This window comes from Trachemys scripta, chromosome 11 (genome assembly GCF_013100865.1).
Source record: "Trachemys scripta elegans isolate TJP31775 chromosome 11, CAS_Tse_1.0, whole genome shotgun sequence".
NCBI lineage: Eukaryota > Metazoa > Chordata > Testudines > Emydidae > Trachemys > Trachemys scripta.
The window spans coordinates 66,179,816-66,195,273 of record NC_048308.1 but is presented as its reverse complement, the minus strand read 5'-3'; the positions used below and the strand labels follow the sequence as shown (position 1 = coordinate 66,195,273).

The window sequence follows — 15,458 nt, the reverse complement described above, 5'->3', positions numbered from 1 at the left end:
CATGTTAATCTTTGATGGATTTATAGAAAGGAGGAGTTGATGAGGGTTCGATGTCTCAGGCGTGTCTCCTCTTTCTCACAGAACTCTGAAAAAGCCTCTGCATCTGTAGATGCATCATAGACGTAGAGTTGGCAATTGTCCTAATTCTCTTCTCCCCCCATGTGAGAGTCCCTAAATAGGTAGGTGAGTGAGTGTTGCTGCTTTTTTCCAGTAACCAGGTGAAGAGATTCACATATAGCTGATACTACTAAGCAATGGTTCTTCTGAAAGATGAAGCTTCTGGAGAGGGTCAAGGGACAATACTTTGTAAGAGTCCAGTAATCCCCTTCCTAGAAGCTAGGTAGGCAGCTAAATTTTTATGGCTCATTTTTTATATTGGCCTGTGGCTAGTAGGTTTCTGGAAATCAGAGAATACTCAAATTTTCTCAGAGTGTAGACCACATCTTAATAGTCTTTTGAATATATCCCCTCCTATTAATAATTATGCAACATCCATATAGCAATGGAAGCAATTTGCTTATAGGAAAAATACTAGGAAAGTATTCAGTATATTTTTGGCATTCTTTTAATTCAACTAATCTGAAAATGAGGAGTCCCACTTCCATGTGACAAGCCAGCCCTCTGTTTACCATCAGTAGTCCACAGATCACTTTGAGAATCTTTGTAATCCATTTTTCAAGCACTATTGATGCCACAAGTGGTACATCTGAAGCACAACTTGCTGTGCAAATGTTTAATGGGGATTAATATTGCTTTAGAATTTGTACTACTGAAAGATAGTGCCTGTCATCACGGTATCTCTAGGACTTGTCTTATTGTGCTATATGTGTAAAAATAATCTGGGCTGGTACAATATCTCTACACACATGACTTGCAGATTTATTTAACTCTTGTTCTCTAGTCCATAGAGGTGAATGATAGTTATATCACAGTAAATATTTTAGAGTAGACTCTGCTAGTTGTGTAAACAGTGAAGACAAGATGAAAGTAAATATTATCTGCATTTTATATTGTTTGCAATCGAGCCCTTCCTTTTTTAGATACCATTGCTAAAACAAAATTGGATCTGAGATCTTTATGAAGGGTAACTAGTTACAGGATTTGTCTTAATTTTAACTTTCCATCAAACCCATTCCTTAAAGTAAGCGGAGAATCTATAATACTGTAGTTGACAACCATCATGCCTGTATACTGTAGCTATTACTGGATATTTAAATGATCCAGCTAGCCTGAGGTTGTATTGTTTTTGAAGTAAATCTCAGCCTAATGCCATATGTATCTTTTTTTTTTTTCTTTTTTCTTTAACTGATTCTCTAAATATTTAACTACACTTAATTGGAGGGATAAGTAGGGTAATTTAGCTAAGGATAGGAAAGCCTTCTATCTTGAAATGTCATTTCTGAAGAGTATTGGAAATATTTGTTTTGGCGTTTGATTGCTACACTAAGGAGTTTTTAGTCAGATCTGTCTTTGCAATTTTTCATGTGAATTTTGTTAAAAGTGAAATTATCTCAAACTCCTTTCTGTTGGGGAGTAGGAAAGTAGCAGGCCTGTCTGCTTTATGGTATCCATAAACTTACTACTGCTTGAGTTAGAAGAGTGGGTACTGCTACTAATTCTAAAAATAGAAGATGTGGAGAAGACAGAATTATGGCTGGAAATCTAATGCACTGAAATAGAAGTAATATATTTATTACAATCTCATAAAGGCTTCCATTTTTAATATTCAAAATTTTGATTTACAGTTCTATTTCCAGAATGGTAAACAGCTGATATTGGCCTTAAAGCTCATTTTAAAAAATCCCTGTCTCCTACCAGATTCTGCAGAAGACTTGTTCACATCAGTAGGTCCTGATCATGAAACAAGAAGTAAGAAGAAGCAGATAAAAATGTGGTTCAGTCCACGCAGTAGGAAGATCAGATGTGTGCTAAACAATAGTTCCCTTCAGAAGCAGAATCAACCGGTGACTAATAGTGGTTGCATTAACCAAGGCCCATCTTCTACTTTTGACTTCCTTCCTTCTCCTCCTCAAGAGAAGCCTTCCAAGATGACCAAGGAACCACCATCACACAGATCGAAGAAAAAACTGAAGAAAAAGAGTCTAGCAGACATCAACAAAGTGTGGGGTATAGAGAAGGAAAAGCAGAAAGAGGGCAGTGGAATCAAAGGGGAGACCCAAGATGAATTTAAAGAAAAGACTGTGACCTTTTGCAGCCAGTCATTAGTTCTATGGAGCCCAGAACCACATGGTACGGAAGAGACAATAGGACAGGAGTTTGTAATGGAAACCGACCTTAAGGATGGAAGAGAATCCCACTTGGAAATGGACACACAAGTAAAACCCACAGAGGATAAAGATAGCTCTGCACAAGTTAATACAATGAATGGTTTTAATACAGAGAAACCTCTGCCATCAGAAAATGAAATTACTCCTTTAAAGCGCGGAAGGCAGCAGTCCATATCCCCCACTATATCTCATGCTAAAAGACTGAGAAGAAATGATCAGCGTGCTGATATGCACTCAGTCAACCAGGGTGTTTGCAATTCTGAGGTAACTGCCATGAGCATTGTTAAAATCTCTCCAATTACTGAACATGGAACTCCAGTTCATATCTCTTCTGCATTTAAACTTACTGATGGCACCTTATCAAAGACAAGAAGCTCTGCAATCTTTCAAGAAATCAATAGCCCTTCACTTTCGAAAACTCCCTCTACCCCATTCACTTCAAATACTCATAATCAAATGGGAACAACACACAGCCCTTCCCTCTTGAAGAAGTCTCCTAGTAATAACACAACTACCAAAAGGAATCACAGAGGAGAGTCCTTGCTCCACGTTGCTTCTATCAAGGTAGGACTTTCTTATTCTTCTGGTTTGAGACAATGGTTCAGTGGTCACTTTAAGACAAGTGCAAATGTTTTTCAGACTGTCACTTTAAAATTACAACATTAGTTCCATATCTTATGTTTTTCTGGGGCAGGGCCAATTTTTATGGTTCTGCTGTTATGTAGATCACCAAGTGTAATGCGGGTATGTCTACACTGCAAACACCGTCCCCACGCTCCCCCCCCAACAAACAAACAAAAAAAACAAAGCCTTATGGCAGTGATTCTCGGAGCTGGAGGTCAACTGACTCAGCCTTGTGGTAGGGGGCTAAAAAGAGCAGTGTAGATGTTCCCACTCAAGCTGGAGCCTGGGCTCTGAGAGTCTGTCTACACTGCAATTAAACACCCATGGCTGGCCCGTGTCCGCTGACTCCAGCTTGGGCAAGAGCCTGTTTAATTGTAGTGTAGGCATTCAGGCTCGGGCTGGAGCCAGGGTCTGGAACCCTTCCCCCTTGCAAGGTCCCAGAGCCCGGGCTCCAGCTCGAGCCTGAAGGTCTATAGGCAGTTAAACAGCCTTGTAGCTTGAGTCAGCTGGCATGGGGGTTTAATTGTATTGTAGGCATACCCTGAGACCCATCCCCTTTGCCAGGTTTCAGAGCCTGGGCTCCAGCCCAAGCGGGGACATCTATGCTGCTGTTTTCAGGCCCACAGCGTGAGTCCTGCAAGCCTTATTCAGTTTGCCCTGGCTCTGACACTCGCTGGGGTATGTCCCCTTTCCCCCCAGTGTAGAAATACCCTGGTTTTTCCAAATTGATGTCAAAGGTGTGGTTCTTGTAGACTGTTACCCTTGGAGATTTCAATGTACACTCCAACATCGGCTAGGATTGTCTTGCACATGACTTCCAGAAAGTGATCTCTGTCTAGGCTTTGTTCTAAAGATATTGTATATGCTAAAAAGTTGAATGTGTGATCGACATTGTCTTGGGTTTATTTTTGATATTTCAAGTCTACCCTGCTAGGTGACCTTAACAATTAATTGGTTGGCTGTTCAATGATCACATCAACATTGGAGCTGGATTATTTAACTATAATTAGTGTTGCACAAGACTACCTGAATACTGGCATTGCCTAGTTTTCTAGACCTTGACTTTACAGCACTAATAATAATCTTCTAGTATCACTTTTTAGATGAACAGGAGTACTTGTGGCACCTTAGAGACTAACAAATTTATTAGAGCATAAGCTTTCGTGGACTACAGCCCACTTCTTCGGATGCATCGAAAGCTTATGCTCTAATAAATTTGTTAGTCTCTAAGGTGCCACAAGTACTCCTGTTCTTCTTTTTGCGGATACAGACTAACACGGCTGTTACTCTGAAACTTTTTAGATGGTTTTCTTAAACAAAATTGAAAGCAAAAATTCAGTCATGTAACTGTTTGGTAGACAGAGGTGGATTGCTCCGTATCAGGATTTTTGTACTGTGTTCCAGTCTCTGGGAGAAGAGGGGATGATCTGATGGTTATAGCAGGAGACTGAGAGTTAGGTTTCCTGGATGCAATTTGATTTTCTTTAATGATGCTTTGCATTTACAGTGTTCATTCATCTGTGATCAAACCTGCCAGTTTCCCTGATGTTTTACAGTCAGAGAGTCCCTTTGTCAGCTTTCTGCAGTGTTGCAGTGGCATGCTCCTATTACTTTAAAACGGTTTTTCCTCTCCCTTGCTGCTGTGTGAAAGACCCACACAAACAGGAAAAACGGTTTGTACTTAGTTAACTGTTTCCCCCTGTGTAGTCATTGTTAAGTTCACTAAATAAACAAGAAGGGGAGGGATTTTTTTTCATTCTCTTTTTGGCTATAGTAATCATAGGTGTTATAATAGCAAATAAAACTGTTTGACATAAATTACCTTTTTAAGTTGGTGTCCTCTTAAGAAGGTGTTTTTTATTTTCTGTTGTACAGCACCTCAAGTTCTCTTTTAGGGGGATCAGACAGAAGTATCACATATGGAAAACTTTGGTAACGTTATCTCAGGTCATTTCAAAGAACTTGTGCTTTGTGCATTAGCACTTTAAATATATTTTATACTAAATCATACATAAAAGAAATACTTATCAATAAAATTCCTGTACCTCTAGAATTGATATACCTGTAAATATCCTGACATTGATACACAGCATTTCTAGTTGTAGAGTTAAAGAATTTCCTTGATAAATAACTGTTTTCTGCCTTTCATGGAGGCATTATAGCAGTTCTCACCTGCTGCTTATGAAACAATTCTTCCATTTGATTAAATGGAAGTAGAACCTATCGATTATGAGTACAAATCCTTGGTTTGAAATCATTTATACTTAATTAGTCATGGTAGAGACAATTATATACTGTAGTTAGCGACTTGAGAGCTCTAAGGATGGTCCTGCTATTACCTCAGTTCACAAATTCAGCATACTCATCTTTTATTATTAAAATGCTGCTTACAGACTACCCCTGTATATTTCCAGGGGGATTTTTTTAAGGGATGCTGTCAGGATTGATAGTCCTAAAATTTGACTTATCTTGACAGCTTTCCAACACTTTTCCTTCAAGATTGCAGTATCTTCAATGTATTTTTGAGAGGGGGGAAAAGAGCAGCTATGCAGCTTATCGTGAGATTCACAGTAAACTAAGAAGTCAATAAGGTGCAATTATCAAGGTACAGTTTTCTTGATATTTATAGTCAGTGAGCTAAAAATGGAAATCTGGTGCTGTTCCTCATTAGTACTGATACAATTTTCCTTATTTTCTTTGTTTGCATTAAAAAAAATCCAGTATTATTAATTATTGCTTTAATTAGATGGGGCTTCTCTGTTGCCCTAAAATAGAATGTGACTGCCTTTAAGTGTAGACATTCAGGTTTGACCTCGAGCACTGGGACTCCCCCACCTCATGGGATCCTAAAGCCCACGCTTCAGCCTGTTCTGAAACATCTACACTGCAGTCAGGGTGGATTTGATTTAAATCACTAGTCAGGAAGACTCGATTTAATCATGAATTTCTACATAAAAGTGCATTCTTGTTGATTGTTATAACCTTAATACATATTCTTCACAACTCCAAGATAGATGTAGGTTTCATTTTTAGAAGGTACACACTATGCATTTTTAAAGAGATTTATTATGAACACTTTTCAGATTAGTTTTACAGCTATATCAGAAAATGAATGATTGTTTGGTTATTTCATTTACCAAAGGTAATAGAAGCAGATAATTCGCCTCCCAATGACTTCATAAATATCTCCAATTCAACAGGTTAATCATTAATATTTGGAGGATTTTCTTGCCATGCTGTATTAGGAGGAGAACATCATCAGACAGACATTTCAATTGTTTTATTTAACTAAAACAACAACGTTATGTGTTCTGGATTTTTTTCTTCAAACAGCAAACATAATATTTTAACAAAACAAACATGAATTTTTTAATTTAATTAAATGTTCAAGTTTTTTAAAATCAGGTTTTTGTTAAAATTGTTTTAACTAAAATAGTTAAATGTAATTAAAAAAAAAAAATCAAAAAAACCCAGAAATTAATTCAACTATGTCAGCCAGGTCAACATGTGAAACTTTAAATATTGGCATCTGCAGCTAACTCAGTTGTCTTCACCTTCATTTTCCTTTTTGTTCGTAATCTGGAAAAGAAAAACAAGTTTTCCTGCTTTTTCAGGTCCCAAACGATTTCTCAGTTTGGAATGAATTAGTCCAAAGGAAGAAAATATTCTTTCTACACCAACAGAAGAAGCTACGGCTGTTAAAAGTGAGATTATCACTTCAACACTCTCTGAATCCAAGTGCTTAAGTGACTTCCACCAGTTCACTGGTGTGACTTTCTTTAAAACATCATCAGCAAACATATTTCTTGAATGGTTCTTATTTCCAAACTGGGTCTCTTTTACGGCCTGCTGTCTTTATAGATTTTCCCTTCTAGAGAGAGAATGGTATGGTAGATTTCAAATCCATGAAGGCTACACTCAGAAAGACCTCAAGACTTCTGGAATATGCTGCTTAAACAGTTTTTGTTTCTACTGCCTGTCCCTCCCCTCTCACATTTATCTCCAGACTTCCTCTCCTTGGCCAGATTTATTCCGCCCCCAATAATCTTCTATTCATTGAACTTTTTGAAACTTTGCACTTTTAGAGGGAGGTAAGGGATTGACTCTGTACACAAATTTGCAGAGGGACAATAGGGTTGAGGTCTGTTATTTCTCACCTCTCTCTATATTTATTTATTTAAAAACATCTTTGCTGTTAGCAAGCATGTTATCTCAAATCCACAGTTTGAGAACTGCAAAACTAAGCATCTCTGATGGTATCTTCTAGACTGAGCACTGAGTCCTTTTGGATAGATGGAAAGATCAACCAAAAGAATCTATACAGAAACCCCTGGAGCCCCATAAGATTGGGTCCCTAATCCATGAACTATTGGAACTCATTTACAAAACTTTTCTTAAACATTACATGAATATATTGTCTCATATTATAGAATTATAATTTATAATCCGTATTCCATTATGAGATATCTTTGAGCTATAATATATCTTAATTAAAACTATCTTTAGATATGTTTTTTCCTCAAAAACCATTTTATCCAAAAAAATCAGATTTAAATACAAAAAAATCAATTTTTGTTTTTGTTTTAAATCATTGATTTTTGTTCACCCTGACTGCAGTTAGATAGCCCGAGCCCCATTCAGCTGGCACAGGCCAGCCTGGTTTTTAATTGTAATGTAAACATACCCTTTATCTCTCTGTGCTTCACTTCCCTTTCTGTAAAATGAAGATAATACTTTTTCTTCCACACTTGTCTTGTGTATTTAGACTATAAAATCTTGAGGGCAGGAACAATCCTGTATTAAGTGTGCATACTGCAGCTAATGCAGTGCTCTAGGAACCAGTGTAATGCAAGCTGTGGTGTATTAAAAACTGTTAAAATTACAAGCTATGCTTTAAGTTTTAAGGGGGTTTCGAGTCTTGGTTGAAGGTAAGAGTGCACATAGGGAAGCATGCAATCTGGATCTTCAGCAGTCAGTCTGTAAAAAGCCAGGTGGGTTGAATTATGCCTCTCTGCCTTAGGGCACAGCCTGCTTTGTGTGTGTGTGTGTGTTTTGATTCTTGTGTTTTATGGTTCCAGATTCAAAGAAGTAAAGTAGTGTTATCTTGCAACCTTTCAGCAAGTGTTTGTGTTTCAGTGTGTATACCGGGATAGGCTATCTATGGCACGTGTGCCAAAGGTAGCACGCGAACTGACTTTTTCAGTGGAACTCACACTGCCCAGGTCTTGGCCACCGGTCCGGGGGGCTCTGCATTTTAATTTAATTTTAAATGAAACTTTTTAAACATTTTAAAAACCTTATTTACTTTACATACAACAATAGTTTAGTTATATATTATACAAAGAGACCTTCTAAAAACGTTAAAATGTATTACTGCACACGAAACCTTAAATCAGAGTGAATAAATGAAGACTCGGCACACCACTTCTGAAAGGTTGCCGATCCCTGGTGTATACAGTGAACATAACACAAACAAAAAGGGGAGTTGAATAATCTCTGTACTTGACTTCTTATGTAAGTTAGGCTAACTTAGAGAATTTTGGACTATAATACATGTAAGGTAGCCCAGTCAGCAATTTCAGTTCCACAAGCACAATGAGTTTTTCTCAGTATTTCTAACATTGTTTTCCTGATTTCTTCATCCACCCATGTTTGTCAAATTGTCACTGTAATGGAAACAGTCTTGTAAAAAAAAAAAAAAAAAATCAGAATTAAAACTAAATTCTCTGGGACTTCATTAATTATAAAATCCATATTATTTTCATTAGCTTGTAGGTCCTAATACATTGCACTTAATGAAAGTTAATTGAATTCTACTTTTTTTTGTCTTTTAAAAGAGATAATTAACAACATTATCAAGCATTAAAATTAAGTGTATTGTGCTATTCCAAATCAATCAAAGCTGGAAGTGTGTGGGGCTCTTTCCCATTTTACTACTTCTACACTAATAATAAACATACTAAAAGCAAAATGGTTCTGAAAAAAGGTTATAGAGTGGATGAGCTTCATGCTGAATTGCATTCATAAATTAGAATGAATGTAGCTATTTGCCTAGTGAACTGAAATCATGTTTTTTTATTACCCTCCATACTCATTAAAGGTAAAATTTCCAAGTAGTTAAAGTGCAAAATGTGGCCTTTTATACTTTTAAAATTATCTAAACGGTTGGGGAAAGCCCCACTCCATCACAGTCCTCCCACAGCTTAATTATCTAAATTCTTTTATTACCAAACATTAGAGAACTACTGCCCTACATATGTGGTGATTAAAACACAGGAACTTGCACCTCTGGCTTATAGTTACCACGGGGTTTTAAATTTGGCCTGGAATTAGAGAATCCTGTAAACTTCCTGCATAAACTTCCCTTCAGATAAAATTTCTCCTGCAAGCTGCAGGGCCATTGGGTAGGATAGACTGTACGGAAGGCTCCCTGAGCGAAAACAGCACTAGTATAAAGTCCAGCAAGAGGGAAGAATGATAAAACATGGGATGGGATGAGGACAACACAGGTGCATAGCTCAGTTAGTTGGGAAGAGATTTTGAGCTTTATGCCCTAAACAAGTAGCAGCTAAACACAGAGCTATTGCACTCCGACTCTGGGAGCAGGAAGCAATTTACATGTATTTAGGTAACTTTATTTTAATTGAAGGAACAGTGTGGGACAATCAGGACTTGCTTTGGGTGCTAGTAAAAAGATTACTTGGCATCTGCCCTCTCTATACCAGGGATCCTCAATTTTTGTGTATCTGTCAGAGTTTAGTCTGCCATACTGGACCCTTTACTTTCATGGCACTTGCATTTAGTGCAGGCAAGACTGTTGGGTAATCCCATCTGAGCCACTGAGCTTTATCATGTATGCTCTAGGGCTGCATTTCTAGAGAAATCCAGACACATAAGGTATAAACCTCCTTTCACGGTGTTCCTGAGCCAAAGGTTACTATGTCCAAACTCCTCTATAAAATGACTTCTGGATTCCATTTCAATAAGTGCAATTCCCCAGTCATCTGTCCCCAAAACCTCAGTATTTTTACTGAGAACAACTAGAGTGGTTAAGTTTTATGTAAAAAAGGCAATCCGTTTAAATACCTAAGCCACATAGAGCTTTTTCACACAGCAACAGTGAAGAAAGATCCAGTTTTTTAAGAACTGGAAACTGATTGAAAAACCTCAGGAATAGGTACGGTAACTCAGAAGCAGGTGCAATACCTGCTACTGCCTTTAATTTGTTTGAAATGGACCACATTTAAAGTTGATTATGTCCTTTTAAATCTAAGTGCTGTAGTAATACTAAGTATACTATTGTAGACAATAATTTCCAGGCTTTTTCAAATGAAATTCACAGCTGACAGCTTAAATGTATTTCAGACAAATATAAAAGCCTCATAACTACTTAAAATATTGAATTTAGAAATACAAGAATTGACCATGATCACAGCAATCTTTCCCAAATATTAATGTTGAATGTAAAATTGTTTCCAATGTCCTACAAATGTTGCTTTTTACAGAGCTCAGTCTTGTTTTAGTTATGAGATTGGAGCTTAACTCTTCTTGGATGTTTTATCTTACAAATATATGTGCTGAGCCACCATGCTCATTACTCTCTAAATGATCTGCTAGTGAGGAAATTAATTTTAAAGAAATCAGAGGTGATTGTTTTCTTTAAAGTTTCAGTCAGAGCATTCACAATTACTATAAGCTCTCTAATTCTTTGTCATCCTCTTTCTCCACTTAATATAAGTTATAAATAAGATGTGGGAAAGCAATAAGAGCGGGGGGTGGAATTGCATTGTTTAACAAACAAGTCGTTCACTCATTAGATCAAGGTATTGGGTTCTTTCGTTTGACTTGCAATATACTAAAATCACTTGGAGCTTTAGAAAGTAGAGAGGGAGTCAAATTCTGTAGACTTAATCCCCTGGTCTCAGCTTCAGTCTTTCATGTGATACTCTAATTCTCACTGTACTTTATTTTTTCCATCCTGGCACTTAATATCTCCATTAACTTTAACTCACTGGTTATTATAAGGAAACTGCAAAATATCTTTAATAGAAGTAGAAAAGGGAGAAATTTTATAAAATAATGAAAGGGATGCTGGCTGCTTTTCTTAACCATCTGTCAGCACTAGCATTTGATACAATTGATATTAGGACTTGAAAAAAATCCACTTGCCCATGCCAAATGGGAAGCTTTTCTGGGGAAGTGCCATCAGCATCTGCAGAATCTAAGGTTTCATTAAAAAAATGGGGGAGGGGAGCTGAGGCTGGGGGTGATGACTGTGAAAATAGCCTTCTCCACGTAAACCAATGCAATGCTATCTTTTAGATTTGCGGATAGGTGGCTCCAGTGCCTTTCATGCTGCTGTGCTTCTTGGAGCTTTCCCAACCTGCAGCATAGTGAAGGCTAACCGGAACCATGTAATTTTTCATTGCTGCTATTCATAACCTTGATGATCAGCTTAAAATGGCCTTCCCTTGGTTTGTCTCCAGCAGATAATTGTCCCCCCACACCCTGTGATGGTGTCCTTCCTGTACACAAGCTAGTTATTTCTTTGGGGTGCTATTCACTCATTAACAATACCCCCCCACGATTAATTTACTATATCAGCTTTAGCTAGCTAGCATCTTTTCCTGTCTCAAACATATGAACATCAGGCGGTATTCTCCCAAGTAGGAGAATCCCAAGTCTTACCAATAAATTTGTTGGGCAGAGGCCTATATTCTAAATTGATCAAGGTCAGAGAAGTCCAACTCAGTGAGTTATATAAAATTACTCATAAAAGACAGCAAAAGCGAATCCGTCCAGACTAAAAGGTCTACTCATGTCACCCAAAGATTATTAAGATCATAACTAGTAAACAAAGGAGAACGGAATCGGACATTAATGGCCAAAAATGGGTGGGTTAGAAACAAGGTCTAATTGTTGGACAAAATAATGAGGGGATGGGCTATTCTGTCCATTAACCCCTGGGTCCTTTTGAAAGAGTTCTGGGGGATCTAAAGCTGGCAAATGGGTGGACTGTAAAGAGAACGTTACCAATCGTTGCTGTTACCCCGTCATCTGTTGGGACCCAAGAATCCATCATGACACAATTGGACGTCTACTGTCTGCTCCTGAGAAATGTCCTAAGCTGACCAGGCAGGGCCAGAGAGAGGGACCCAGATGACATTACCACCTCCATGAGCTTTGGCTAAATCCTGCGCATCACCCGGAACATGAGATTTGGGTTTCTGCTGTCAGAGCCCCCCCCGCCCCATGCCAGGTTCCTTCCTTCTCCAACTTTTCTTATCTCTCTTGCCTTTTGTTTAATAATTCTGGGTAAGCCACCCAAGAAAGAGATTCACAACACTGCTGTGAGCCCGCAACCAGAGAGGCAATTCTAAGTAATGTCATAAACAGCCTAATGCAGAGATGCTGATACAAGTTTACCAGGTCTCAGAATGGCTGGTAAGACTGTATGCTGCACATGTTTCTCCACAGCAGGGTTGCAGGTAAGCATGAACACCACAGAAACTGCATTTGCTATCTTTGTGATTCTTTTCTATACCCTTTTGTGGCTATTTGTCTTTTTTGTCGAAAGGAAGCAGAATCGGATTTCAACATCAGCTCCAGTCCATCTCAACTAACTTTTTTCTCTCTTCCCCAGATAACTATCCCCAGTTGTTACCATATTTAATACTATCTAAAATAGTGTCATACAAGGTTTTCCTTATTAAAAAAAACAAAACTGTATACAACTAAAAGGAATAAGAAATATTGTTAACATGAAATTCTTACTTAGTACTTTAAATTCAAATGCTTTAACTGTTTTTCCTTTTTTCTGTATCTTTAATAAAAGATTATTAAGGATAGTCCTATGGGACAAAACAGGCTGAGGTGGCTATACTCGAAACCCCAAACCATGTTTCAGTGTTTAGTCTTGTGTAGTGACAGGGTCATGTTAACACTTTTGGGGGGAGAGATGGCTCAGTAGTTTGAACAGTGGCCTGCTAAACTCAGGGTTATGAGTTCAATCCTTGAGGGGGCCATTTGGGGATTTAGTTAGAGATTAGTCCTGCTTTGAGCAGGGGATTAGACTAGATGACCTTCTGAGGTCCCTTCTAACCCTAATATTCTATGACTCTTTGGGCCCATTTTTTCCATTAACCTTAACATAACAAGCTCTTGCTAGCGTACGCTCAAACAGGCACAACGTATTTTAGTGGTATCATACCTTAGTGCAAATATTGTGTGGTAGAGGGATTGATGACTTATCGTAGAGTCACAAAAACATGTAGAATAAAGCAAATAATTTTGTATCTGATCATGAGAAATTTAACTTACTTTAAAATAAAAGCCAAAGCAAGTTTTCTGAGCTTTTTAGTTAAGTGAGTACTAGATGGTGCTCTTGAAACAAAAACTATGTATAGATGGAGACTCCTGTTGTGTTTTCTTTGTAGCAGGTGAAAACTGTCAAAGAACATTAAATTACCACTTATCTTCCTGATTCCTTCCAAATGAGGATGGACGATACATAGAATCAGATCCTCAATTGGGGCTCAATTCTGCCAGGTGCTGAGCACTCTTGCCCTGACCCAGCAAAATGCTTAAGGCACTGGCTTACCTGTTAAGCATGTGAATTATCCCATTGAAATCAATGCTTAATTTTGTTTTTAAGTGTATTGTTGGAGCACTGTCGGGAACTTGGAACTTAGCAAGATTGAATCCCTAGTAGATGCCAGTTGAAGATCTGTCCCCCCCTATTTTGTCCTCGCATGTTTCTTTTTTCAATGAGTATTCACTGTCAAGTTGTTGAATGCATTCTCAGAACCTCTTAAAAGTTCAGGGGGCAGAAGACATAAACTTCCATGAGTCTAGTAACATGTCCTGCGGCTGTAAATTTAAACTTTAATTTCTGGCTATATTTTCTCTGTCAGTTTCTAGGCCACAAACAGCTTTCTTAATGCATCACTTCTAATCCTGATTGACAGTAGCTGTTCAGTCATTGTGCATGTGTGTAATCGAAATGAAAGCTCCTCTCCTATTCCCTTCACTTTTATTGTGAATTGCAAGTGGTAAAAAGAGAAGTTCCATTTACAGCCTAGGTAACAAAATGGATTTTTTCTCATTTTCAGGGAAAAAATCCCACTCATTTCTCAATTTACAATAGAGCTATAGTTTTCTAGTTTTACTCTAACCCTTTTTCATTCTGTACATGTTAACAGTACTTCTAGTTGTCAACAGCAGCGCAATTTTATTGTAATAAAAATTAAACTAGCATTTTATGGATTGGTAATATGAATGCTAACATTCTGAGCAGTTAACATCCTAGTGCCCACACCAGATTTGAATTATTTGCTTTCTTTTTGCTCTACGGGAACAGTGCAAAAATATCAACCACTGTTATATATGTTTGCAAACTTAATAATTTTAAAAAAGAAGCTCAAATATCACTTACCCGAGGTAATTCTTTTTATCCATGGGAAAAGCTCTGTTGTACTGCTCACTGTCTCCCATGCTTGTGAATATTTTCTCTTTGTACATGGTTTCCACTTGTGTCTCTTTCCTTGAGACTAAAAAATATTCTAACTAGAATAGTATATTCTTTAATTGCTTAAAATGTAACATTTTGCTGGGGGCGTCTAGGTTGTGATTATAATGCATGGAACATATCTCTTGGTTATATAAATTCAGTTGACTGATATAAAGTCAGAGCTTTTCAGCATTTTATGTGAATGTTGAGTTAATATTTCTTTTATCAGTTGCTGGTTATTTTCCTGCTGATCAGAGTCTTGGAAGAGTTTTCTTTGATTGTAAAGAATGAGGATTAATGCTATTCTACATGGTCACAGAAATGTTCCTTGATATCATAGAACAGGTTTGACGCTCTCCTTCATTTGGTTTAATACTGTCCTCAAGTTTGGGCCTCATATTTGTTGCTCTTAAAGAGAGAGGTGAATTCTAAGGTATGTAGTGTGGTAGTGGAATAATGATCAGGATCTCTTTCAGTTAATATACCTGATGGCACAAGAATTATGGCTAGTGCATTGTGATTCAGGTATTAACTCCTTCCACAGCTTTTTCTTGAGAGAGAGAGCTGCTGGTTTTTAACCTTTTTGGGTTCCCTTATCCTGTTTTCAGTAGATCTGCACTTGAAGCCTTCCTTGTTTCAGCTTTCGCCATGAGAGCAGGAGATTTCATCTCACCTATTCTGTTTGATTCCATATTGTCTCTATATAAGTTTGCAGTTCTGTCTTCCACTTCCAATTATTTTTCTCTCCTTTCTTTGTCATCTGTGTAGCCTTAGGTTCTTGGCACATGGAGTTCTTACTTCTCCCTTGTGGTTTTTCCTACCTTGTCTCTCCTGTATGTCCCCCCTCCTTTCTTTCTCCTCTTGCCTGGTTTTTCCCTCTTCCCGTCTTGGGATTTGTAGCTGGCAGTACAAATTTTGCTAAGGACGGTTCTAATAAGACTTCCCTGGGGACTGCACCTTGACACAGTGGAACGCCTTATGTGTTCCACTGACCGAGAACTATGCTGGTGGGAGTTTTAACTCCTGGTAGGGCCATC

The 15,458-nt window shown here is 37.9% G+C and overlaps 1 protein-coding gene across 3 annotated transcripts in view; it reads left to right on the top strand.

The window, feature by feature from the left end:
- The window catches only part of BARD1 (BRCA1 associated RING domain 1), a 69,493-nt gene that overhangs the window by 19,579 nt on the left and 34,456 nt on the right, over positions 1–15,458 (top strand). For 2 of the 3 annotated variants that reach the window (XM_034786386.1, XM_034786385.1), the window contains exon 4: positions 1,819–2,852. In XM_034786386.1, coding sequence (XP_034642277.1) covers positions 1,819–2,852 — 1,034 coding nt within the window. Of the gene's footprint in view, positions 1–91; positions 180–1,818; positions 2,853–15,458 lie in introns of those variants that run through there. The other variant, XM_034786387.1, reaches the window with a different exon arrangement.